The sequence below is a fragment of the Rattus norvegicus genome, chromosome 20, assembly GCF_036323735.1.
Source record: "Rattus norvegicus strain BN/NHsdMcwi chromosome 20, GRCr8, whole genome shotgun sequence".
In the NCBI taxonomy this organism is placed as follows: domain Eukaryota; kingdom Metazoa; phylum Chordata; class Mammalia; order Rodentia; family Muridae; genus Rattus; species Rattus norvegicus.
This window is the reverse complement of record NC_086038.1, coordinates 45,816,813-45,841,859: the sequence shown is the minus strand read 5'-3', so window position 1 is coordinate 45,841,859 and position 25,047 is coordinate 45,816,813. Positions and strand designations below refer to the sequence as shown.

The following is a 25,047-nucleotide window of genomic DNA, read 5'->3' as shown; positions in this document are numbered from 1 at the left end:
ACACATCAGCACTAAAGAAAGGGTAATTCTGTTGGTGACTGTGGTGATTGGAATGAAAGTGACCCCCAGCGGTTCATACCTCAAGGCCCGTTAGGGGGCGTGGCCTTGTTGGGGGGCCTTAGGTGGGTGTGGCCTTGTTGTGTGGGTGTGGCCTTAGGTGGGTGTGGCCTTGTTGCGTGGGTGTGGCCTTGGAAGTATGTCACTGTGGGCAGGCTTTGAGGGTCCAAAAGCTCAAGCCAGGTCGCAGTGTCTCTCCTTCCTCTGCCTGCAGATCTTGAAGTAGAACTCTCAGATCCCTCTCCAGTATCTCGTCAGCCTGCGTGCTGCCATGCTCCCTGCTGTGGTAAGAATGGACTAAACCTCTGAATCTGTGAGCCATCCCCAGTTAAATGATAGATTTTATTAGAGTTGCCGTGGTCATGGTGTCTCTCCACAGTTATAGAACACTAAGACCATGTGCGTGTGTGTGTGGGTGCGTGCGCAGGCATGGGCATGTGCATGTATGTACACCTATGTGTGGAAGCCGGAGGTCAACATCAGGTGTCTCTTCACCTTACTACTTTTCAAGATGAGGTCTTTTGTTGAACCTGGAGTCCATGATTGGGGCTGGACTGGCTGGCCAATGAGCTCTAAGAGGCACCCTATCTCTATCCCAGACACCCCCTCACCCAGAGCTGGGGTTATAGATGCCACTGTGCTCAGCAGTTATGTGGGTGCTGGGTATCTAAACTGGGACCCTCATGTTTGCTTGGCGGGCACCAACTGAGCCATCTCTCCAGCTCCTAACCACTTAAGAATATTTCTTTCCAGGAAACCACAAAAGGAAAGAAAGCATAACTCAGTGTTCCAGGGAGTTTTAGAGTGGGTCAGCGAGGTGCTTGAATCAGCATCACTGAATTTTCAGAGTACTTTTCAAAGTGGGTAATTTCACCACACAAAGGGAGTCTGACAGCACCAGACACAAGGAATTCTGGGATGGAGGGAAACATGCCAGGTGAGCACTGCAGCCCCAGGAAGCTGCTGGCCAGAGTCACTAGGATCCGACTCTGCAGAAGGAGACCACCTTTGCTGGTTTATAAACATGGATGGACACAATCTTGCCCACCCCCCTTTTGTCAGTACTGTTGTCTGCTTTGGTGAGTTTCCCAGTTGGTGTTGGAATATGAGAGCCACGGCCCTGGAGGCCCTCTGGGAGTGAGTTCAGAGATGCATGGAGGAGAAGGTACAGAGACATCACATATAACTGTTACGAGGGCTTTGCCTAACACCCTGAGACCTGCAACACATGGCTTGCACACTTGTTTGGGACTTCCTGGAACCGAAAGCCAAGAGGCCTTAGGAAAGTCAGCGTCTGTAAACTGGCTGTGGGTCCGTGATTTCAAAACAAACGGAAAAGGTGAAAACCAACATTCTTCTGCATGGAGATAACTGAGAAGAGGAAGGTTCTTTGGGAGTATGGGCCAGCCTAAATTAATTCTATGGATGGGACCTGAGGGGATGATTTCACCATTTTTTTTCATCCCAGTTCCCTGGTGCTACCATAGCTTTGTTTAATCTTGGCAGTTTTAGACGGAATCCTCCTGGATTAAGTGTAATGAAGCTGTCAAAAGAAATTAATCAAAATTTCACAAAACGTCCTCATTGGTACAGAGTGCACCCAATATTCAAAGAGCAGCGTGTGTCGTATTGAGCCGCACAGCCAAGAATTCCATAGGTTCCCTACAGACTTATCTTCACCGTGGTTTTCCGAGAGTTTGGATAGGATGAGTAAGATAAATAAATTTAAATGTGAAAAGGACATGGTAGCTCAATAGAGTAGATTGGAGGAAAAACAAACAAGGAAGTTGGGGAGTGGGTGAATGGCAGGATAATGTTCATTAACCTAATGTTGACAGAAAACATTCTACTGGTAAAGATACAGAGGAATATATCATATATGGCCCAGGCACATTTTAGAGTTGTATTCATATGTGCATGGGTGTTTTGCATACATGAATGTGTATACATCTGTATGTGCTTGGTGACCCATAGAGGTCAGAAGAGGGCATTAGAACCCCTGGAACTGGAGTTACAGATGGTTGTGAACTGCTCCATGGGTGCTAGAAACCTGCATCCTCTGCAAGAGCAACATGTGCTCTTACCTGCTGAGAAATCTCCCCAGCCCCCCGATATATTTTAAGTAAATTGTCAATCAGACGTTGTAAGCAACCAGAAGAGAACCAAATAACGCTGAGTTATAGCAAATGCATGCTTGCTTTAGAAATCCACCTTTTCCTCACTCGATGAAAATCTCCTCTAAAGGGCAAACGGTTTGCCCACTAAGACAACACCCCACCTTTGACCCCAGAGCCTGAGAGTCCCCACTCTGACGAGAATGGTCCAGGCTGCTCTTTATTGCTCAGCCTTTGGGTGGTGGGGCATGGAGTTGCCCACAAACTCTTCCCTGCCTCCCAACCTGAGAATACAGACAACCAGAATGCAGTGAACCAAACAAGTTTTTCTCTCCGGTTGTGCATTTCCTTTTTCTTGCCTTTCAGAAGGTCCCATTACCGTGAACTATTTTACAAATGTAATTTCCATTATTACTGCATAATGCAGACAATATTATTGTCATTACAAAGTACTAGAGATTTCTGGGTAAGATATGCCACTTTTAAGATTCTAATATCAGCTTGCAGCAATCATGGTACCCCAGATCATGCAAATGAGTATCTCGGGATTAACAGGTGCCAAGTTTAATATAGTTGGTTAAATCATGTTTCTTGAGCAAAGCAAGTAAATGATAATGTCTGGTAAACTCTTGAATAATTGAAAACACGTTTTTTATAGGACAGTCTCAGAGATGGTAGAGGAAACAATCTTGTCTGGTATAATTTCAAAGGTATTGAAGAGGTTCTGGTATCAAATATTATTTCCTCTCCTTATGCTTCCAAGATTCCATAAGTTGCCTTTCACACAACTTCCTGAAGCAATGACAATTTTAATTTTAACTGGATTAAGATGTGATGCCTTTCTGACAGCATCCTCATCCAGAGTACAAGTCTATCCCTAGACTGATCCACCCAGATCTGCAGGGAGACACTGAAGGGGAGGGACTGTGCATGGGAGTGAGCTTTCTAGGCTGTCTTAGACCCGGTGACTTAAAACCTGAAGTTTGTCACCTCATCATTACAACATCTCAGTGTCCATGTCTCTCCCTATAGGAGAAACTGTTCCTACCCCTCTCTAGGCTCAACAATCTTAGCTTCTGCATCACCTGGTTCCTGATTCCACCATCGCATGGTATTCTCTGTGTCTCTGTGTCTATGTCCAAGTTCCCCCTTTTCATAGTGGCGTCGGCCATCTTGGATTAGAGCCAAGCAGTGGCGTCGGCCATCTTGGATTAGAGCCAAGCACGGTCTCTTATGACTTCACTTTAGGTCATACATCTACCAACAACGGTATTTACAATCAAGGTCTCATTCCGTAGCGCCAGCGAAGCAGGATTTAGCCCATAACATCGCTCAAGGCAACTGTTGCAACAGGGCTTTTGCAAGACAGGATCTGCTGCTTGGACGGGAGGTTCTGTTAAAGAGAGCCCAAGGTAGCAACTGTTCAAGGCAATTGTGACCATTATCCTGTCAGTCACTACATCAGCCAACACTGGCAGCTTCAACCTTGCTAAGTACCCAGCCCAGGCAAGTCACAAAATCTCAAAGGCTAACCAAAATCACTATGGAAACATGCCCACATCTCATCCCTTGCTTCTTTTTACTGTGCAATCAAGTACAACCTGTTTGGGGCACTTTCCCACAAGTCTCCCCGTCCCTCTAGGCTCACAGATGGTGTCCTTTCATCTATAGGTTTCTGTCTAAGATTATTCTTTAACAGGCCTCCCAGCAGGATTGGCAGATCTTGCTCATGCTGGCTGGCTTTGAAGAGGGCAACAGTGGGGGCTACACCTCTCAAGTCAAACCTCATCTCGATGTCAAAATTTCACTGCATCCTATCAGTCAAAATAAATCACAAAGCCAGCTCAGATCCCAGAAAAGGCAATAGATTCCAGCCACCGTGGGAAGAAGGGACAAGCACGACTTATTCACAACCATCACTGCAAATGATTGGCCCCATTGATTAAAAGCAGTTGTACTTTATGCAAATCATAGAAATAGATGTTTAGCAGGTAAGAGTAATAATCAGAAAGAAATGATCTGCAAAGCCTTCGTTCACTAGAATACTGTGATGGCTAATTCTGATGTTCTGTTTGCCACTCCTGGAAAGAAGGACTGTTGCATGACTGTGAGACATTTTTTTGATTGTTGTTGATGGCGGATGCCCAGTCCACCGTGGGTGGTACCATTCTTACTCAGGTGGGTCTGAGCTGTGTAATGAATGTAACTGACTATGAGCCTGGGTGCAAGCCAGTAAGCAGTGTACCTCCAGGGTCTCTACTTCAGTTTCTGTCTCCAGCTCCTTCCCTGGCTTCCTCTATGTTGCTATCTATAATCTGCAACCCAAATAAACCCTCTCCTTCCCAAATTTTATCTTGGTCCAGTATTTTATCACAGCAACAGACCGAGCCAAGTAGGGCAATTATTATTCAGGAAGGAACATTAACTATACTTGGCACTTGCTTATGGAGACATCTTTCCTTGGAAAGTGACAGAGAATACTGGATATCCAATGGATTAGGAACAATAATGAAGAAACTATTGAGGTTAGGCATGATGACAGACTGCTGCATTGCCCCAGAACTCCAGAGACTGAGGCATGAAGATTGGAATCTTGAAGACAGGCTGGAATCTACAGCCTATGCTACGTTAGCAAGACCCTGTTTCCATTTAAAAGGAAGAAAAACTATGAAGAGAAACCAAAATATGTTTTATTGTTAAGTTTTTTTTTTATTTCATAAGTAAAGCTTCTCAGCCTTTTGGCTAAGATCAAGTGTATTTCACAAGTAAAATGTTGAAAGGGCTACTTGGCAAACCACAGCATTAGCTGTCAAATGCTATAAACATCTCCAACACAAAAAAAGCATCTGGTGGTTCTTTCAATGCAGGTCATGTGCTCTCAGTGCTTAACGAATGGCCACAGGCTTGAGGATATCATAGCTGAAGGAATTAAACATTTTCTTTAAGCTACCATATACTTGATAAATAGCACCACACAGACATAGCTTAATGGCTGCTGCAGCCAGGAGTGAGTTCTAGAACAAAGCCTGCAGATCTACCTCCTGGAAGATCAAAGCCGAGGAGGCAACACGACAATTAGTGTTCCTCTCTGGCATTTCTTTGATTTCTTTACAAGGTGCTGTAGAGAATGGGGGAAAGGCACACAAGGGACTGTAGCTGCTCATGCTGTGTTAGAGTTGGGACACTGGCGCACATTGTCTCAATCAGGAGGATCTTCTAGAAAAATCAGATTGTCCTAAAAATGTGACACCAAGGAAAGAATATTAAACATGAACAATTCATCAGTCCAAACACCATTTAGCAAGGGCCAGCAGGGAGCTTTGGACATACATGGTGACGGGATAAAGGGAGGCCAGATAAAATCAACAACAATTAAGTATTAAGAATACATGTAAGGAGGGTTGGGGATTCAGCTCAGTGGTAGAGCACTTGTCTAGAAAACGCAAGGTCCAGGGTTTGGTCCTCAGCTCCAATTTAAAAAATAAAAAATAAGAATACATGAAATGTTGGAGATTGCCGATGCCATCAGAGGGTTTCATGGCCACTCAGAAATGTTCTACCATGAGCTACCTACCAGCTTCTGGCCCCTAGGCCTCAAGTTGAGAGCAGCACTTTATGACATTTCTGCTTTGATAAGGCCTCATTATATTTATATTAAGAATATAAGCGTAATTTAGTAAAATGTCAGTAAGTGTTCAGAGGTACACTTCAATTATATGAAGTTAAAATTGCAATTAACTCTGTGTTGAAGCAACAAATGGACGTCACACTGGGTTTGTCTTGAGTACTTTAGACATCCTTATAAGCCCAAAGCACAGGATTGATTCTCCAACAATTTGGAGGCTGCGAACATCTCATTCCAATTTATCGAAAGAATCTTTCCAGCTTGCCAAGAACTCCAATAGTTAAATGTAGCCTTCAAGAAGGGATGTCTCTCCTAACTACACAGAGCTACCTAGCATGAACCAGGTTAAGTGTAGACTTGGGCTAGTTTTCATGTCCTAAATTGTGACTTCGGAGAAAGGACATTAAACATGAAGAATTCATCAGCATAAAGCCACTAAGTGAGTTTGAGGTAGGTTAAATATTAGTATTTTGTTTTTACAAATTAAAACTCAAGTACTCATTGTATTGTTTGTCATGGCCAGCAGGAGCCCTGTCATGGTCAGGAATAGCATGGCCTCTGATCTTTCAGATCAATTGTGTCTGAGACATAAGTTAAGTGATAGTTCACAAATATTCACGAAAAACAAGTGACTCGTAGTTGTATGTCAACTTGACACAAGACAAAGTCAAATGAGAAGAGTTAAGAAAATGCCTCCATAATATCCAACTGTAGGCAAGCCTGTGGGGCATTTTTTAAATCAGTGATTGGTGTGGGAGGGTCCAGCCTATTGTGGGTGGTGCCCCTAAGGCAGGTGGTCCTGGGTTCTATAAGAAAGCAGGCTGAGCAAGCCGTGAGAGCCAGCCAGTAAGCAGCATCCCTCCATGGTCTCTGCATCAGTACCTGCCCTCAAGTTCAGGACCTGTGTGAGTTCCTGCCTGACTTCCTTCCCTGATGAACAGGGCCGTGGAAGTGTGAGCTGAATAAACCCTTTCCTCCCTAGCTGCTTTAGTTATGGTGTCTCATTGCAGCCATGGACACTCTAAACTGAGGTACTAGCACAGAAGTTTGACTCTGGGATATTTTTTAAATTCTACAATCAATCAATAGCGATGAGTTGTATCCATTTCAGAATAATCTACTTGCCCTCACGGTGGATTTGTTTACATGTAATTGAACTGTGAAATTAAAGACAAGTACGGTTCTATGTTACTCCTCTGCCTTTACATGGGGTAAGCAGGATGACCATTGGCTCTGAGGTTACAGGCGCTGTGTACAAAGCACTATCTATTGTAATTTGAGACCACAGGGTTGGGGATTTAGCTCAGTGGTAGAGCGCTTGCCTAGAAAGTGCAAGGCCCTGGGTTTGGTCCTCAGCTCCGAAAAAAAGAAAGAAAATTTGAGACCACAGATACACAAATGGAGCCAATATCTAAAAATGGTATGTGGATCCAAATGAGAGGAGGATTTGGGCTCACTGAAAATGAAGGGCAAAATAGCATTGGCAGAGGCTGTGGGCCCCAATCTGTCCTACCCTGGCCACCCAAGGAGGGAAGTGGTAAATCTGCCCCAGTGAAGTCTTCGGACAGCTCACCACAACCACAGGGAAACTTAAATTGATATTAGATTTATGTAATACCTATAGAAGTAAATACCTAAATATTATAATAGGAATAAAAAATGTTTTACCTGATGCAATTGATGTAACTGTCACAAGCCTAATTCTCTCAGTTTACTATAAGTACTTAAAATTATTACCAGATCTCATCTTGACAGAGCTTCCTGGCCAGGTCCTTTCAGTTATTTGTTTCATTACTTTTTTTTAAGTAGACTTGATCCTTAGAATCGCGCGCGGGCACGCGCGCGCACACACACACACACATCTTTTTATTTAAGCAAATTCCAATGAAGATATGCATGATACATGAGGAGAACATCCAATGCCATGTATGAGTCAAAGAAATGAAGAGCTGGGTATAGTGGTTGTAATTCCAGCCCTCAGGAACCTGAAGCAGGAGGATTAGTGTTAAGTTCAAGGCTACCCCGAAATCCATAAGCTCTGGGCTAGCCTGGGCTACAAGTCGAGAATGTACTCCAACAAAAAAAGAAATACAAGAAAACAAATTTTAAAAAGAAAGAAAAGAAAAATGTGTGGTGAAAGAGGTAGAGAGGATCTCTCACATGCTGTGTGGAAGCATCACCTGTCAATAAAAGCCTATGGCCAATGGGCTGAGGCAGGATTAGGAGGCGGGGCATCGGCAGAGAAAGAAGGGGGTGGGTAGGAGGGTGATAGTATAGAGTTGACATGGGAGGATTTGTCCCGGAACGCTGTCGAAGATGGTCACATGAAACTGAAGGAGAAATAACTAACCATGTGGTACTCGTAGGCTATTTCATTTAAGCTATGAGCTCGTTGGGGAACAAGCAGAAGTTGTCCCTTCTCATGGATATCCCATTCACGTCTTCAAGAGTGAGAACAGTCATGATACTGAAGGACTAGTGACAAATGGCCGTCAACAGCACCCTTTAAACCCCGACATGCACATGTTGCATATCCAAATTTGCAGGTGTCACCCAAGTAAACTGTGAAAGCTGAGATTCAACTTAAAGAAGCTATTTGAATTTTCTGTGCCCTTTCTACTCGTGTTTGAATAATGGACCCTTCTTCCAACTTATAGTCTTGGGCTTCTGCTTTATCATTATCAAAAAGGAAAATACAAAAGAAATAAATACAGCAGAGGGTATGTGAACCAAGAGTAGCCCACAAACGTATGGTTGCAATGAAGGTGAAGCCAAAACATTAAAACAGTAAAAACTTGGTCTGGGGCAATGACCCAGCAGCTAAGGGCAATGGCTTCTTTTTCAGAAGACCCAGGTTCAGTTTCTAACATCCACATGACAACTCAACCATCCTCACACTAGATAGGAGAGGGAAAAAAAGGGTAGAGAGGCAAGGAAAGAGATCCCTGAATAAAGGTAGGGTCTGAAAGGGAATAGCATCATCGTTAGTCTACTTCCTGCCGATTAAGGGCATCAAGTTCCTCAGGGACAAGTTTGATCTTCACTCTCAAGATATCTAATTTCTTCTTCTCACAGGACTACTAATAAACCACCCACCCCACCCCATCACACCCCACTCCACCCCATCCCTCCATCCCTGCCTCTTGGGGCCCTAGCATTCATATGCTCTCCGAAAAGTCTCCAGAATTCTAAGCATCACACAATCACAAAAACCATCTGCATCTGGCAAAATCACACCTCTGCTAGAGCAGGAGGCAAATCATAGTCAGCTGCTGTGGACGGTCTGAAGCTGCCTTACATCCCACACCTGGGATTAAAACGAAAACATAGTCTTATAATACTTCTGTTTTTTTTAATGAAACCAAACTTCCAGAATTGCCACTACACCCGCCCTTTTTGAGTTCCTCTGCTGACTTCCTTCAGAAATGAACAGCGATAGGCAGGTGTAAGCCAAATAAATTCTTCCCGGGGAACTGGAGTCAGGAGCTGATGCTCAGGCCATGGGGGAGTTGCTTTGGTCATGGTGTTTCATCACAGTAATGATTACCCTGACTAGGATGTGTGGCATTTGTCTGCCTGGAGTGGTATAAAATTCCCACTGCCTAGGTGGCTTTAACAACAGAGACATGTCCTCAAAGACCTGGGATAAAGGTGTCAGAAGGGCAGGTCTCTCCTATGGGGCCTCTAGTTGGCTTACAGATAGCTGACCCTCTACCCTGTTTTTCCTCTATGTGGACTCCTAGCAGCTCTTGCTTTTCTTATAACCATTCCCTTCACAATATGTCAAATATACCCTTGTTTCTGTTTCAGTAACTGTCTCTCCTCTGTTGTTAATGGTCATCTCCGATTTTAGCTAGCGCACATCTGAGCCACCAAACTAATTGAAGGTAAGTCACAGAGACTATGGGAGATACTAATTCCAACCTCATAAGCTTTTCTAGAATGTGACCTTGACACTCCTTTCAAGGGATAATGTCAGGTTGCTCCCTGTGGTGAATTTCGTAGGCCTGCAGCCTGGGCAATCACATAGGCCACACACAGAGATGGGTCCTAAGCTTGCTCTGTATTCTGCTCTTGTTTCCTTGAAAGCCTTAGTTCATTTTGAACAGGAAAATCCTCATCTCATTTATAATGAGCCCCACAAATCATGTAGCCAGGATCCTTGAGTCCTGCTGAGCTTACGACAAGATGGACGCTTATGTCTTACTGTAGCACCTGTCAGGGCCGCAGAAGGTACCACAGCGTCCACCTTCACTGATATCTTTGTTCTTAGAAACTAGACAGTGTGCAAGATGTCTACTGCCCATCAGGTCTCTATGTTCTGAGAAAGTCTGAAGCAGCCCTATCAGAGAGATCATGTGAAGAGACTAGCCTCAAACCAAGAGTCAAATACCCGACTTCATTAAAGACCTGAGTCAGATCCAACCAGCAGAACTGTGGTGGTTTGAATATGCTTGGCCCAGGGACAGGTACTATTAGGAGATGTGGCCTTGTTAGAGTAGGCGTGGCCTTATTGGAGTAGGTGTGGCCTTGTTGAAGGAGGTGTGGCCTTGTTGGAGGAGGTGTGGCCTTGTTGGAGTGGGTGTGGTCTTGTTGGAGGGGTGTGGCCTTGTTAGAGAGGTGTGGCCTTGTTGGAGGGGTGTGGCCTTGTTGGAGGGATGTGGCCTTGTTGGAGGCAGTGTGGCCATTTTGGAGGAAGTGTGTCACCATGGGGATGGGCTTTGAGACCCTCCTCCTAGCCATGTGGTAGCCAGTCTTCTTCTGCTTGCCTTTGGAACAAGATGTAGAACCCTCAGCTCCTGTGGCTCCATGACTGCCCTGATGCTGCCATGCTTCCCGCCTTGATGATAATGGACTGACCCTCTGAACCTCTAAGCCAGCCCTAATTGAATGTTGACCTTATAAGGGTTGCCTTGGTCATGGTGTCTGCTCACGGCAATGGAAACTCTAAGACAAGAACGATTCCCTAACTTTAGCCCGCATGAATGATGATCAATCATTACCGTTTGTAAGCTGCCTCGTGTATGCAGTGATCAATAACTAGAACTAGAAATTTAAACTCAAACAAGCAAAAGAAAAGGATTTCTAAAACTTTAATCAAGAGCTTAAAATGCTTCTTCTGAACACCTATCAACACACACACTAAAGCTATAACATGTGTGAGTATGTCTAAAACACGATTTAAGAAAAGAAAACCCTAAAACTAGAGTGAATGCTTTGCCTGTGCTCTGTCTTCTGCTGTGTGGGGAATGAACCCAGCAATCAAGTGTCAGGTGAGTGCTGTACCATTGAGATCCCCTCCAGTCTCAAATGTGCATCCAATTGTGACAGATCATGAATGGATTTCCACATGGGTGAATCTCCATCTAAAATGTTTTCTCCAGCTAAGCCTCTGAGTCTCTCTTAAGAAGTGATGGGGGCTCTGACAGAAGTGACTAGGTGACACCCTCACACACGCCCCTCACTGAGAACCACTCCCCTTTAATTTCATATCTAATGTTTTGAATCTCTAGAGAAGACGTTTCAGACAGGTTTCTAAGTTTCTCACAATTTTGATAATGTTACAAATGGATACGATCAATTAATTTGTGGATCAGACTTTGACCATGTCCCGTGATTTCCTTGACATAAATTTCTGGAAGCAGAGGATTAATGTGTTGCGTCTGCTGGCTCTACACTCGGGACACTGGGACCAGCTAGGTTGTGCTAAGCAGACTGGACCGCAGAAGAAGCCCACCACTGTCACGGGTCATGGCTCCTTTTCTTACCTCAAAGCCATGTAACGCTACTCAAATGTAGTACTGACGACCTCAGGCGCACTGTGAGGGTTCTGTCATCAGCTTACGCTCCCAGCTTTGCTCACTGGAGTTCTAAGCCTACCTGTGCTCTTATGTGTCAGGAACCATAACGGAACAAGCTAATAACTAGCGGGTGAGATGGCCAGCCTTGGATTGTTATATAGTCTGCGACTGGTTCACCCTTATTAAGCAAGGCTGTAAGGGATTCATTTTAGGAAAGATTCCTGCTATTAAACACATATAACAATCATTAAGTAATAGCACACCCCTTTGGAGCAGATCTCTGCAGATCTACGAAGATGTACTTTCTTGTAGTGATGCTGTGTAGAGAAACAGATGATGTCTTAAGTCTTATTATGATCCTATAAGAATTCCTAAAATTATAACGTGATTATTAAGCTCTTTTATAGTGGGACCAGTATTAAGTCTTTCTCTGATAATTAAAACTGCAGTGAGAACTCTGCCAGTCTCCCAGGTGTCCCCAGTTAATTGCTCTGAGATAGTAACCAGACTTTCTCCTACTCAGAGCATTCCAAGAGGTTGTAAAACAATTATCAAGGGTCATAAAAAGAGAACAAATAATTTATTATAGGTGCAAGGACAAAGGACAAAATATTGACTGGATTTATCTATACAAAACTTCACTAATAACTTAGTTACAGTTTTAAACCTTCAGTGAACCTGTGGAGCTGAGACAGGTGATGGATGTTTAGCCAGATAATTACTCCTGATGGATATGCACGTAAACATTCTCTGTTGTAAACTTCTATTTCAATTTATGATTTGACCTTTCATATGAACTTGTAACATGTGATTATGTATTCTGAAAGATGTTTAAGTGCTGAGAACAAAGAGAAGACAGACAGAAAGACAGAGCTGGAGAGGACAGAGCTGGGAGGGACCGAGCTGGAAGGGACTGAGCAGAAGAGTCAGGACTGAGTGAAGGAGAACTGAGATGAATTGAGCTAAGGAGAACTGAGCTAAAATGAAGAGTGGAATAACTTAGAGACTATCGGTAACTTAAAATACTAAGAGAGCAATGTGCAGAATGCAGAGGAAAAGGAGGGGAAAAAAAGAAGCTGGAGAGAGCAGAAGGAACAGGCAGGTTTTTCCTTAACCACGGGACAGAACAGGTCATTTCTTTTTTTTTTTTTTTTTTTTGGTCTTTTTTCCGGAGCTGGGGACCGAACCCAGGGCCTTGCGCTTCCTAGGCAAGCGCTCTACCACTGAGCTAAATCCCCAGCCCCCAGGTCATTTCTTAATAGCAACACAGGCTTAGTCTTATTAAAAGGAACAAGCCTTTTCTCTTACAAACTTGGGTTTAATTCATTTGGCATCAAAAGGATAGAAGCTATTTCTTTCTCTATGTAGTAAAGATTGGAGCTCATCTTTCGTCCAGAATGAGTGAGTTCTTTCTGCACCAGTGCTTGGTCTTTTGCTCCATTGCATATGTAAGTATGGATGTGTGTGTAAGTATGTAATTGTGAGAATGTATGCATGTGTGTGTGTAAGAATGTAATTGTGAGAATGCGTGTAAGCTGAGCCCGATTATACATTGAGTGGAAATGCATAAATGTGCATTTATTGAATCTATGTGTGAAATTATATTCGTTTATGCATATTTGGCTATGTAGAAGCTTTTCCTTCTGCAAGCGCTATTCACTTCTCTTGGTTCAATAATAGAAGTTTAGGGCTCCAAACTTCCCCCTGGCCTGACAAGCAAGAGGCACAGGGACAAAAGGGAGAAGGCTCCAGCAAGTAATCCTCTACTTGATCTCCTGCTGTTTTAGAATGAGGTGCTAAGTGCCAGAGACTGCAGTTTCTGGCCTCAGAGGAACACAGTTACAGTAGCAGAGCATAGTGACTTAGACATAGATAAGTAAATCAGCTACAGTAATATAGTAACTTAGACTTAGATAAGTAAACTTATTATTATACAGCAACCCTAAGTATCTTGAAAGACAAAGTCTTATCCTCCACCGATACTCTTCCCCCTCCACTGCCTCAAGAAGAACCAACAGGAGAAAGAAGACTAATGTCAGGGCTGGCCCCCGGCACTTATGTTACTGGGTGACACAGAAATTTGAATGTCTTTTAAAGAAAACAAACAAAATAGCCAGTTTTAACTAAGTATTTGATGGTATCTACTTATGACTTGTGACTTGAACCATTGGAACAAAGATGTTTCTGATGTATGTTGCTCTATCCTAAAATTTAAAGGTATAGATTATTCTTTTCCCACCTAGAGAACATTTGTGCAGTTTTAAGTTGGCCACTCCCATCAATAATAAAGGGTTACTCAAAATCTGGGTTGAAGCTGCATAAGTGATAATCAATAAATTGCCATTACGAACCACCAGCTTACCAAGCACCTAGCCCAGACAAGGGACGTACCTACCACACGGGCGGCATTTTTACCTGCAAACACATCTTTCCTCATCAGCAGCTGTCTGGGCTTGAGGTCACACACAGGGAGATATTTATAGACACTCTTCATTTAGCAAAAGATTCATGAAAAGAAGTATACAAGTCGAGTTCTGTAATTGATCTCATGTTTTAACTTCAATTTAAATCATTGTGAGTTAAAAGTACTTATGAATACTTTTATCATCCATTATTTACCCAAAAAATCAAGATATATTAATTCCCTATAATTATTACAGTTTAAGTCAATATTCAATCAGGATTTGCAAGTATCAATTCTTCCTTCCTTTCGGTTTAATTAAGGAAGGGTGCTATTTAATGCTAAAGTAAAGCTAAGTTTCTACATATCATGTCTACTTAAAGGAAGACAGCTATTCACCTAGAAACCCAATGCTAAACACAATAGAAAGGGATCTTACTGTAGAAGAATAGGACAAACTATTCTTTTTCCATACGAGAAGGATTAAAAGTCTCCCCTGGAGCTTTAAACACACTAAATCAAGTTCAATGAACACTGTCAGCTGCCAGAAATGTAACTGCAAAACTTCTGCCACCACGGGGAAAGAAAGAGAGACCAGAATTGCCCCGGACATAATGAAAAGCACAAAGGGTCACTTAAGCTAATCTGAGACCAATTCTGAACTAATAATAAAGGGAAATATTTTATGTGGTAATCAGCTCTCAGAAATGACCTCTGCAGGGAAGAGCCTCTGTGGGTTTGAAAGGGAATGACAACATTTACAAAGACTGTTCTTCCAGATATCCGGCTTGTGGGAGATTCTAATCTGAGGCTACTAGGCAAGAACCCGCTGCCTTAGCGAGGGGATGCAAAGAATGGACCAGATGCCCACGTTAGGGATGAGGGGAGGAGAGAATGGCTGAGCCCATGACAAGTCAAGAAGTAGAACAGGATACTGGAAACCTGCAATGGTAAGGGACCATGCTTTACTGTGGTTGCATCCAGGGACCAGGAGAAAAACAGTCAAAGAGCCAGGAGATGGCCAGTGGCCAACAGCACTTGTCTTACAAGCATGAAGATCTGAGTTCAGGTCCCAGAACCCACATAAAAAGTCGGGCATGGCCACGTTCACCTGAAACTGCTGAGGGATAGAGGTGAGATCCTGGGGGATCGACGGTCAGCCAGCCTAGCCAAAACAGCAAACATCGGGTTCAGTGAGAGACACTGCCTCTCTCTGAAGATGAACAGGGATACTTGAAGTCCTCCTCTGACCTCTGCATGTGTGCACGCATACGCATGCTCACACACACACACACACACACACACACACACACAAACACACACACAGATACAAACATACACAGAGATACAAACACAGACAGACACACACAGACACACAAACACAGACACACAAACACACATAAACACAGACACAGACACACACATACACAAACACAGACACACACAGACACATACAGACACACACAGAGACACACACAGAGAGACACACAGACACAACACAGGCACACACAGACACATACAGACACACACAGAGACACACACAGAGAGACACACAGACACAACACAGGCACACACAGACACACACAGACATGAACGCACACATGCACACACACACCCCTCTCCCCAACTGTAAGATCAGAGCTCTGTACCTAAAGTTACATCCTCTGATTGGTCTATGCTCCTGGCCTATTGCCTTGATGCAAATATCCTGAAGTATTTCTTTTTTTTTTTTTTTTTTTCCGGAGCTGGGGACTGAACCCAGGGCCTTGCGGTTGCTAGGCAAGCGCTCTACCACTGAGCTAAATCCCCAACCCCTGAAGTATTTCTAAAGTGAGAAGAGACTTAAAACACGCATCTATAGAGCTTGGTTCCAAGGATTTACAAGGAAACAAGGTTAAGCATTTATGAGCACTGAGTTTTGGCCAGAGAGCCAGCAAGCTACGTTTTAGTGAATAGATGTATAAACAATACACTCAATCGATTGAGTGAGCACCCAGAAAGATGCTCTCCAGAAAGATAACATGCTGTGCACAGCAAACATGGCCAAATGCAAGAAGGCAAGAATACCCAGCACTAATTGACAGGGAGACAAAAAAAAAAAAAAAGTTACCGAGTTGTTAAGAATATTAAAAGGGGCATTTTTAAATCTGAGGACAAACGCCGTCCTTCCAATGAAAATAATTCAGGGGTTACCTGTGGGCGCGCTCTAGAGTTAGATGCCGAATGGGTAAGAACAGATACAAGTGTGTGCGCACAGCTGCAGACAGACATATCTATAAACCGCGCGGCTGAAGCACTCTGCTTGGGGAAATCACATAAAGATTATCTCTACTGGGCTCAGCAGAAGAAATAAAGGCTTGGAGGAGGCTGCCCATCTGTGCTGCTTTGTAGAGTAGCCATTCGCCATATGGGCCAAGCACACAACGGTTCCTCCTCTGTACCTCAAGTGCTCTGTAACTGCGCGCGGCAAATGGCTACCGTGTTACGCATGCTCCATTTCCGCCCAGACGTTCACTGGTGGCGCTGCGGACTGGTGGCGCTGCGCAGAGCGCTGCATGCGGCCCTGGCGTCTGCAGGCCTTTAGAGAACAGTTTCCGGCTTGGTTGATATGGTGTGAGCTGAGGATTTGTATTTCTCACTGGAACCAGGGTGATGGTGATGGTGATGGTGGTCTAAGCACCACACTTGGCGAATCTCTGACGATGGCACTGGCTGAGTTGTTCCTGTCATGAATGTCTGAGACTCTCACCCTCAGCTCGGCTGACGCCACCCCCTTCTCATCAGCAGATGCAGAAAGGTATGTCCACATAGGTGATATTTGGCCTTGGAAGATTGACAGTGGTTTTACAACCAACTGCTTAAATGGATCCCTTTAGGTCAAAGCCTGCTAAATTCACAGGAATTGCATTTCCTGGAACTGTGTATGAAAATGCATTTACATACATGACCCCCTTTTTTTCTATTGACAGCATAAGGGCTGGGGACCTTGGATCGAGGTCAGACTGTCGAATCAAACGGTCTGGGACAAGTTAGTTCCCAGTGACTTGGAGGAAAACAACAGACTTCATACCATAGGACCATTTTGGGGCTAAACAGGAAACACACCTGAAACATCACCATGTGAGCACCTGGAGCACCTGGAGCACCTAGGAGCACCTGGGAGCACCTGTGAGCACCTGGAGCAGGATCGGGTCCGTCAGTGACAGCTCCTGATTCTTACCCGCTCTCCCAAAAACCTGAGGGCAGATCTCTCAGTGGTTGGGGGGCACACACTGGTCCTTCACAGGGCCTGAATTGGTTCCCAGCACCCACACCAAGCAGTCAACAATCACATTTATCTCCAGGCGATCTCATTCTTCCTTCTGGACTCCATAGGTACCTGCACTTAAACACTCACAGACCTGCCCAGACGTAGACCCGTATACACACGGTTAAAAATGATGGCAACATCAAAGCCTGCTTTCTCTACTTCCTAACACCCACGTTTGGGAAGATAGCTCAGAAGCGATATTAAAATTTCCTACAGGAATTATACAGAGGCATTTTATATGATAGCCAGGAGTAATCTATACCTGGCACACTGGCAATTGAAGACAGTTTCTTCGATTACATATTTTTCTGACAGGAGGGAAAAGTTATGAGCTAGACTGTAAGCTGATGGCTTGGGTTTGAATCCCCGTCCTCTAGTACGTTCCCAGGGATCTGGAAAATGCACCATAATACCTGTGTGGGTGAGTTAGTGGATAGGTAGATGGGGTTCTTACGGAGAGATGGGTGACAGATGGGTAGCTAAATGACTGGTGCTTCTCTTGTATTCTGTTACAGATTAGAGCCATTAGTCTAGGCTTTGTGAATATCCGGCCCAACTTCTGCATTTGAAAGGTAAGGCCCAAATGACACATTTAAGATAACAAATTCAGTGATTAATGCCTACATCTCAAGCATGGCTCAGAGAGGAGAGGAGAGGGGAGGAGAGGGGAGGAGAGTCGAGTCAGACAGAGAAGGGAGAAGGGAGGGAAAGAGTCATGAAGAAAAAAGGAGACTTGAAGACCTAGACAGGTGGCCAAGTTAAAGACGGCCATATTTTAGTAGGATGCACATCTTCCTTCTCCTACTAGCATCCCTCTCTGCCAAGAATCTCTTTGTACCAAAAGCACAATCTGGTGTTTTCTAAACCTATTTCTGATCAATACAAGTTCAGATATTAATACATGCAAATCTCGTAAAATTCTCTAAGAAATGCCTTTACAAAATGGGGGAAAACAGCATATATATATATATATATATATATATATATATATATATATATATATATGTGTGTGTGTGTGTGTGTGTGTGTGTGTGTGTGTGTGTGTGTATGCGTATATGTGTAATATATATATGTATATATGTATATATATGATATTTCGAAGGTAACTATTCCAGTACAGCTGTTGCTTGCCCACACATCCCTGTTTCTCTTTCTTCCTCAGCAACAAACCCTTGATTTACAGATGGCTCTAACCTCCATCCTCTGCGAGAGTGTCATGTTCTCTTAAGGGCTGAGTGATTTCTCAGCACATTTAATTTGTCGACATTTATTTTTATTTCGTATTTATATGTATGTCTATGCCTTTGGGAAAACTCTGCTAATTAATGTCAAAGTCTGCCATTGTTCGGATAGCCTCCTGGGGCTCAGCACAGTATGGAGGGCTCCCTTCATTGACAGGGCTTCCTCTTCTCTGACTTTATCTGGAGAGTTCAAAACCTCCCCACATTTCTACCTGTGGAATGTCACGTAGCCTAGACTAAGATCACAGGTTCAACTTCCTTTCTCCTGATAAGAACCCGTTCTGCGGGCACCTGAGATTCCTGAAGTGCTTCCCCACACTAATGAGGCATTCAGTCCCTGAGCCTTCAGCCAGTGACCTTTACCCATCTTGAGTGTTCCTATCACAGTCCCCCAAATTATATGTCTTGACTCAACCCCAAGTAAAGCTTATCTGCCTTCCTAAAGCTGGTCCTTGTGTGTTTTTTTTCACTGTACAGGACTCACAGGACTTCCAAATCCTCTCCCCCATCTGTTGCCTCTGCTCCCTTTGCCAAGAAGGACCAATATCTGCCAATGATCCACAAGGGTGGGAAGAGTCAAATGTGTCCTGGAAAAGGCTCTGTCTTCTAATTTCTCAATAGTTGTGCAGTAAGGCAACGGAAATCTACCCAATGAGATAAAACCGTCCTGTGAGATTTCCGAGTTTCCTCACTCAGTGTGTCTTCCAATCCTTGCTTGGAGTGAAGTTGTCATGGCTAGACCGTCAACATTTCTGGATCAAGAGAAGAGGGTTATATTTTAGCCATGAAAGAGGGAAAGATAGAAGCGATGGGGCCCCAGTGGCTTGGTGTCTCCCCACTCAGCTCTAGACTTCTTTTATGTCAGAGGAAGAAATGTCTCTGTCAGTTAAGCTATTGCTTTATTTTGTTTTTTTTCCAGATGCAACCCAACCTAATCGTACATGTATGATGTAACCCAACCTCATTTTACATGTATGATGCAAGTCAAACTAATCTTACATGTATGATGCAACCCAACCTCATCTTACATGTATGATGCAACCCAACCTCATCGTACATGTATGATGCAACCCAACCTCATCGTACATGTATGATGCAACCCAACCTCATCTTACATGTATGATGCAACCCAACCTCATCGTACATGTATGATGCAACCCAACCTCATCTTACATGTATGATGCAACCCAACCTCATCGTACATGTATGATGCAACCCAACCTCATCGTACATGTATGATGCAACCCAACCTCATCGTACATGTATGATGCAACCCAACCTCATCGTACATGTATGATGCAACCCAACCTCATCTTACATGTATGATGCAACCCAACCTCATCTTACATGTATGATGCAACCCAACCTCATCGTACATGTATGATGCAACCCAACCTCATCGTACATGTATGATGCAACCCAACCTCATCTTACATGTATGATGCAACCCAACCTCATCGTACATGTATGATGCAACCCAACCTCATCGTACATGTATGATGCAACCCAACCTCATCGTACATGTATGATGCAACCCAACCTCATCGTACATGTATGATGCAACCCAACCTCATCGTACATGTATGATGCAACCCAACCTCATCTTACATGTATGATGCAACCCAACCTCATCTTACATGTATGATGCAACCCAACCTCATCTTACATGTATGATGCAACCCAACCTCATCTTACATGTATGATGCAACCCAACCTCATCTTACATGTATGATGCAACCCAACCTCATCTTACATATGTAAATCACATGCTGCTATTCTTGGCTACTTTCCAAGAGTGGGGTGCATATTTTAAAGGTTGTGCAGAGCTGAGACATCCACAAGGAAGTAGTGGACAACAGGGCAACAGCCTAATAATTTATATCTATTAAAAGTTATAGGTCCTCGTCGATTGCAGTTTGGATATAAAATGTTCCCCCAAAAGCTCGGTCTCCAAGGAGTGGAAGTACTAAGTGATGATTGGATCATGAAAGGTATTAGCTTTACCAGTAGACTACAGATCCACTGGTAAGTCCATGATGAATGGGCTAACAGGAGCTGGGGCCTAGCTGACAGTTTGCAGGTAGATTATAGTTAGAAGCAGATTATAGACAGAATGCCACTGAAGGGCACATGGGTCCCTGGTCCCTTTCCATCTTTTTCCTTCCTGCCTGTCGCAAGGTGAGCAGCTTTGCCCCATCCCTACATGTCCCATAAAAAAAAAAGTGGAGCTACGTTGCTGGGAACTGAAACCTTTGATACCATGAATCAAATTTTTTTTTCCTTTTAAGTAGGTTTCAAGTATTTTCTCTCTCACAAACAAAAATAAACCTAACGTAGAAAATCGGTACTAAGAAGTGGAGTCATTGTTTTGATTGTTCCTAGCTATCTTAGTTTCCACTCTATGACCAAGGCAGTTTATAACAGAAAACGTTTAATTGGAGGCTGGCTTAGAGTTTCAGAAGCTTAGTCTATTTCCATCCTGGTGGGGAACATGGTGGCAGGCAGGCATGGCACTGGAGCAGAGCTGAAAGCTTACATCTATCTAGGAGATGGAGGCAGAAAGAGGGTGGAAGTGGTCCTGATGTGGGTTTTCGAAACCTCGCAGCCCACCTCCAGTGGCACGCCTCCTCCCACAAGGCCACACCTACTAAGCCTTCCGAAGTAGTTCCACCGAACTGGAGGCCAGGTATTCAAATAGATGAGCCTTACTCAAACCACCACACTAACCAGATTGTTCAGAGCCCTCAGAAAGACTAACTGTAAAGAAAAAAAAGTCAGAGAGACTTGATGAAGAACACAGAGTTTAGTGGGTAGTTCTGGCAGGAGTGTAGAAGACCAGGTTGCCAAGAGGAAATGCGGTGAAGACTGAATTATGAAGGTTTAGTTGGAAAGGAGATGGCATTGGGAATTAGACTAGAAGCCACTCCTGTCACACTGTGGCATGAAACTCTGTCTCCATTCTGTCCATGTCCCGAGTCTCTGTGGAGGCCAACCCAGGAAGTTCCAAGGCGGTAGTATTATTGCTGACATTTTGGGGGCCAGATTCATAGTAAAAACTGGGAGCAAATATCAGAACAGAAGGGATTTTAAAGCAATTTAGAGAGGAGTGCATTTAAAGTGGAAGGCAAGAAAGGCAATGGTCACTAAGACTGTTAACACCATGAACACAGCTAAGTGTTTTACACCAAGATAGATGCCCGACAATCTGGGCTCTCAGCGTCCGACTGAACCCAACCTACCACGGACTCAAGTTTGTAAAGCTGTACTATTTATTCATTCGAAAGATCTCGCTTTAAGAAGGAATGCCTAGAGAAGTGTTCCCTGTGTTCATCTATCCAGGGACACAGGGGCCATGGTCTGAGTGTCGTTGGTATGGCTGGCGTCAGGCCTTGCCAATGCCCGTGCGATGCTCACTTTGAAGACGTGCAGAAATAAGTGGTAAGGTCATAGCTTCCTCCCAGGCTGCAAAGCAGGCCTGGCAGCTCAAACAGGGCATGAGCAGGTCACAATAGGAAGCAAATGGTTAGCCCATGGGATCTGCCCCCGGCAGGGACTAAGAACAGGACTTCCCAAGGCTTTGGGGACCCACATCCTGCCACCATGTACCTGGCTGCCCGATTGTTTAATGTTTCCCTTGCTGGGTTTTGAAATTGCTTTAGTCTGATACCTCCTTGACAGTCTTATTTCTTTTTTTTAAATTTTTGGTATTTTATGTGTGTGGCTGTTTTGCCTGCATGTATGTCTGTGCATCTTGTGTCCACAGAGGCCAGAAGAAGGCATTGGATCCCATGGAACTGGAGTTACAGACAATTTTGAGCTGCCATGAGGGTTCTGGGAATTAATCACGGGTCCTCTGGAAGAGCAGCCAGTGCTTCTAACCACTGATTCATCCCTCTCTCTTTTTACACACACACACACACATACACACACACACACACCATACACACATACACACACTCAAACACACACACCATACACACATACACACACTCATACACACACATACACACACCATACACACATACACACACTCATACACACACATACACACACCATACACACATACACACACTCATACACACACATACACACATACATACACATACACACACATACACACATACATACACATACACACACATACACACATACGCACTCAGACACACATACATACACACACATACACACACAGAGACACACACATATACACACACACATACACACATACACTCAGACACACATACATACACACACAGAGACACACACACATATACACACACATACACATACACGCACATTCACACACCATACACACACATACACACATACACACACATACACACATACACACACACAGAGACACACACATACACATACACACACATTCACACACCATACACACACATACACACACATACACACATACACACACACTCAGACACACACACACACACAGAGACACACACACACACATACACATACACACACATACACACATACGCACTCAGACACACATACACACACACACAGAGACACACACATACACACACATACACATACACACACATTCACACACCATACACACACATACACACACACAGAGACACACATACACACACACATACACATACACACACATTCACACACCATACACACACATACACACATACACACACATACACACATACACACACACTCAGACACACACACACACACACACACACACACACACACCTTGCTATTTCTCTAGTTCTCCTTTTTGGGGTGGGAGTTTGTACCCTACCCCACCACTGTATCCTGGAAATAAGCAACCTTTATACTGATTTTACAGAGGCTCTTATCTAAGCGCTCACCTTGAGTCTCAGAGAAGGCATTAAACTGGGGTTTTTGAGCAGTACCAGACTGTGGACACCTTCATGGGTCATGGGGCATTTTGCATCATAAGAAGCCGTGCTCCTTGGGGGAGAGGGATGGAGTGCTGTGGTTTGGCTGTGTGGCTATTGAAAGGTGACTGGAACAGGAAGCTGCTAACGTCAGTGGGTCAGTGCACTGATGAATCCATAGCCATGAGGTATGTGGAAGAAACAAGTTGCCGAGGATATGAGCTGAAAGGAATTCTTTGTCTCCAGACCCATCCATCCTCTCTCGGCTTCTCCGATGTTTGCCATGCGGAGGGAACACTGCTTTCCTATGGTGAACCCTTCCGTCATGATATTTCTGTCTACATTAACACAAAATACAAGCAATGGTGCCAGACAGCCACAGAGTAAAACTCCTGAAACTGTGAGCCACAGTAAATCTTTTCTTCTATTTAGTTGTTTTTCTTAGATACATTTTGTCACAGCAATGCAAAGAAAATCCATTGTTCTTAGCATCTCAATAACCTTTTAATTCCAGAATCTACATTTCTTTTTCTTCCAGGTTTGCCAGACATTTTGTTCTCTTCTCTGTTTCCTTTGTTCCAGAAGCAAATCCCCTGCCACAGTTCCTTAGGCCACCACTCCATGCACCCCTTCTCTCTTCTTTGTCTAGAATTCACACTGTGGAGTAAAACTCAACATGAAAATCACACTCAGCCATTCTTTCAGTATGAAAACATTACATTTGAGGTATTATGCTAATTAACTTAGCTCTCTTTTTTTTTATAGTCAATACATTTGTAGTTCTATACCATTTTTAAGACACAAAATATTGACTAACTGTGAATCACCAGGGGACTGTACGTCTGTATACTTTAAATATTTTATTTTATTTTATTTTATTTGTAAGGATACCTGGTGGGAGTGGATTCCCTCCTTTTACCGTATTGGTCCTGGGGACTGAACCCAGGCTGTCAAAGTTGGTGGCAGACACTTTTACTCTGCTAAGCCATCTTGCCAACCCTATCCCTCCATCTTTAATGAAAGAACAGATTTGTTTGGTTGTTTAAGTCTTTTTCTTTCAGTGAAACAAATGAATAACTCTTTAGTCTTACTCTGCTCCCACACTGTCGTTCACTTTAAGGGCTGGGGACGTAGCTCAACGGGTGACACGTTTGCCATGTAAGCACATGGACTGAGTTTGATCCCCAGAAGCCATAGGAAAAGCAAAACAACAAAACCAAGTAACCAAACAAAAGCTAGGTGTGGTGGTGTGTTGTGATCCCAGGGCCAGGGAGGCAGAGGCAGGTGGGCCCCTGGGACCTGCTGGCCAGCTAGCCTGCCTTCCTTGGTCAGTTCCAGGCCAGTGAGAGACCCTGTCTTACAAAAGAGGAAGCATGACAACTAAGGTTGCATTTTGGCTTCTGAACACACGAACCTGTGTACACATGCACACACACACACACACACACACACACACACACACACACACCTGGCTTCGGCCCACATGAACCTGCATACATAGACACACAAACACACACACACACACACACACACACACACACACACACACACACACACACGGAAATCTTATTTGTTTTAGATCATTGGAAATTGGAAATGCCGAATCTTTTTAACC

At 43.9% G+C, this 25,047-nt stretch overlaps 1 protein-coding gene and 1 long non-coding RNA gene across 6 annotated transcripts in view; one reads left to right on the top strand and one right to left on the bottom strand.

Moving 5' to 3' along the window:
* The window catches only part of Mettl24 (methyltransferase like 24), a 122,795-nt gene that overhangs the window by 5,441 nt on the left and 92,307 nt on the right, over window positions 1-25,047 (bottom strand). The window contains exon 5 of one of the 3 annotated variants that reach the window (XM_039099029.2): window positions 23,839-24,089. The exons of the other annotated variants lie outside the window; for them this stretch is intronic. Within the exon in view, the coding sequence (XP_038954957.1) occupies window positions 24,078-24,089 (12 nt within the window). The 3' untranslated portion in view covers window positions 23,839-24,077. Of the gene's footprint in view, window positions 1-23,838; window positions 24,090-25,047 lie in introns of those variants that run through there. 3 annotated transcript variants of the gene reach the window in all.
* On the top strand, window positions 226-19,224 carry LOC120098819 (uncharacterized). 3 transcript variants are annotated; one of them, XR_005497395.2, is made up of 6 exons: window positions 236-343; window positions 9,607-9,683; window positions 16,647-16,795; window positions 16,968-17,166; window positions 17,824-17,880; window positions 19,027-19,224. It is a non-coding gene; the product is annotated as an uncharacterized LOC120098819 (long non-coding RNA). The 3 variants fall into 3 exon arrangements; XR_005497393.2 differs by having other exon boundaries at window positions 16,968-17,189; XR_005497394.2 differs by lacking the exon at window positions 9,607-9,683 and having other exon boundaries at window positions 226-343; window positions 16,968-17,189.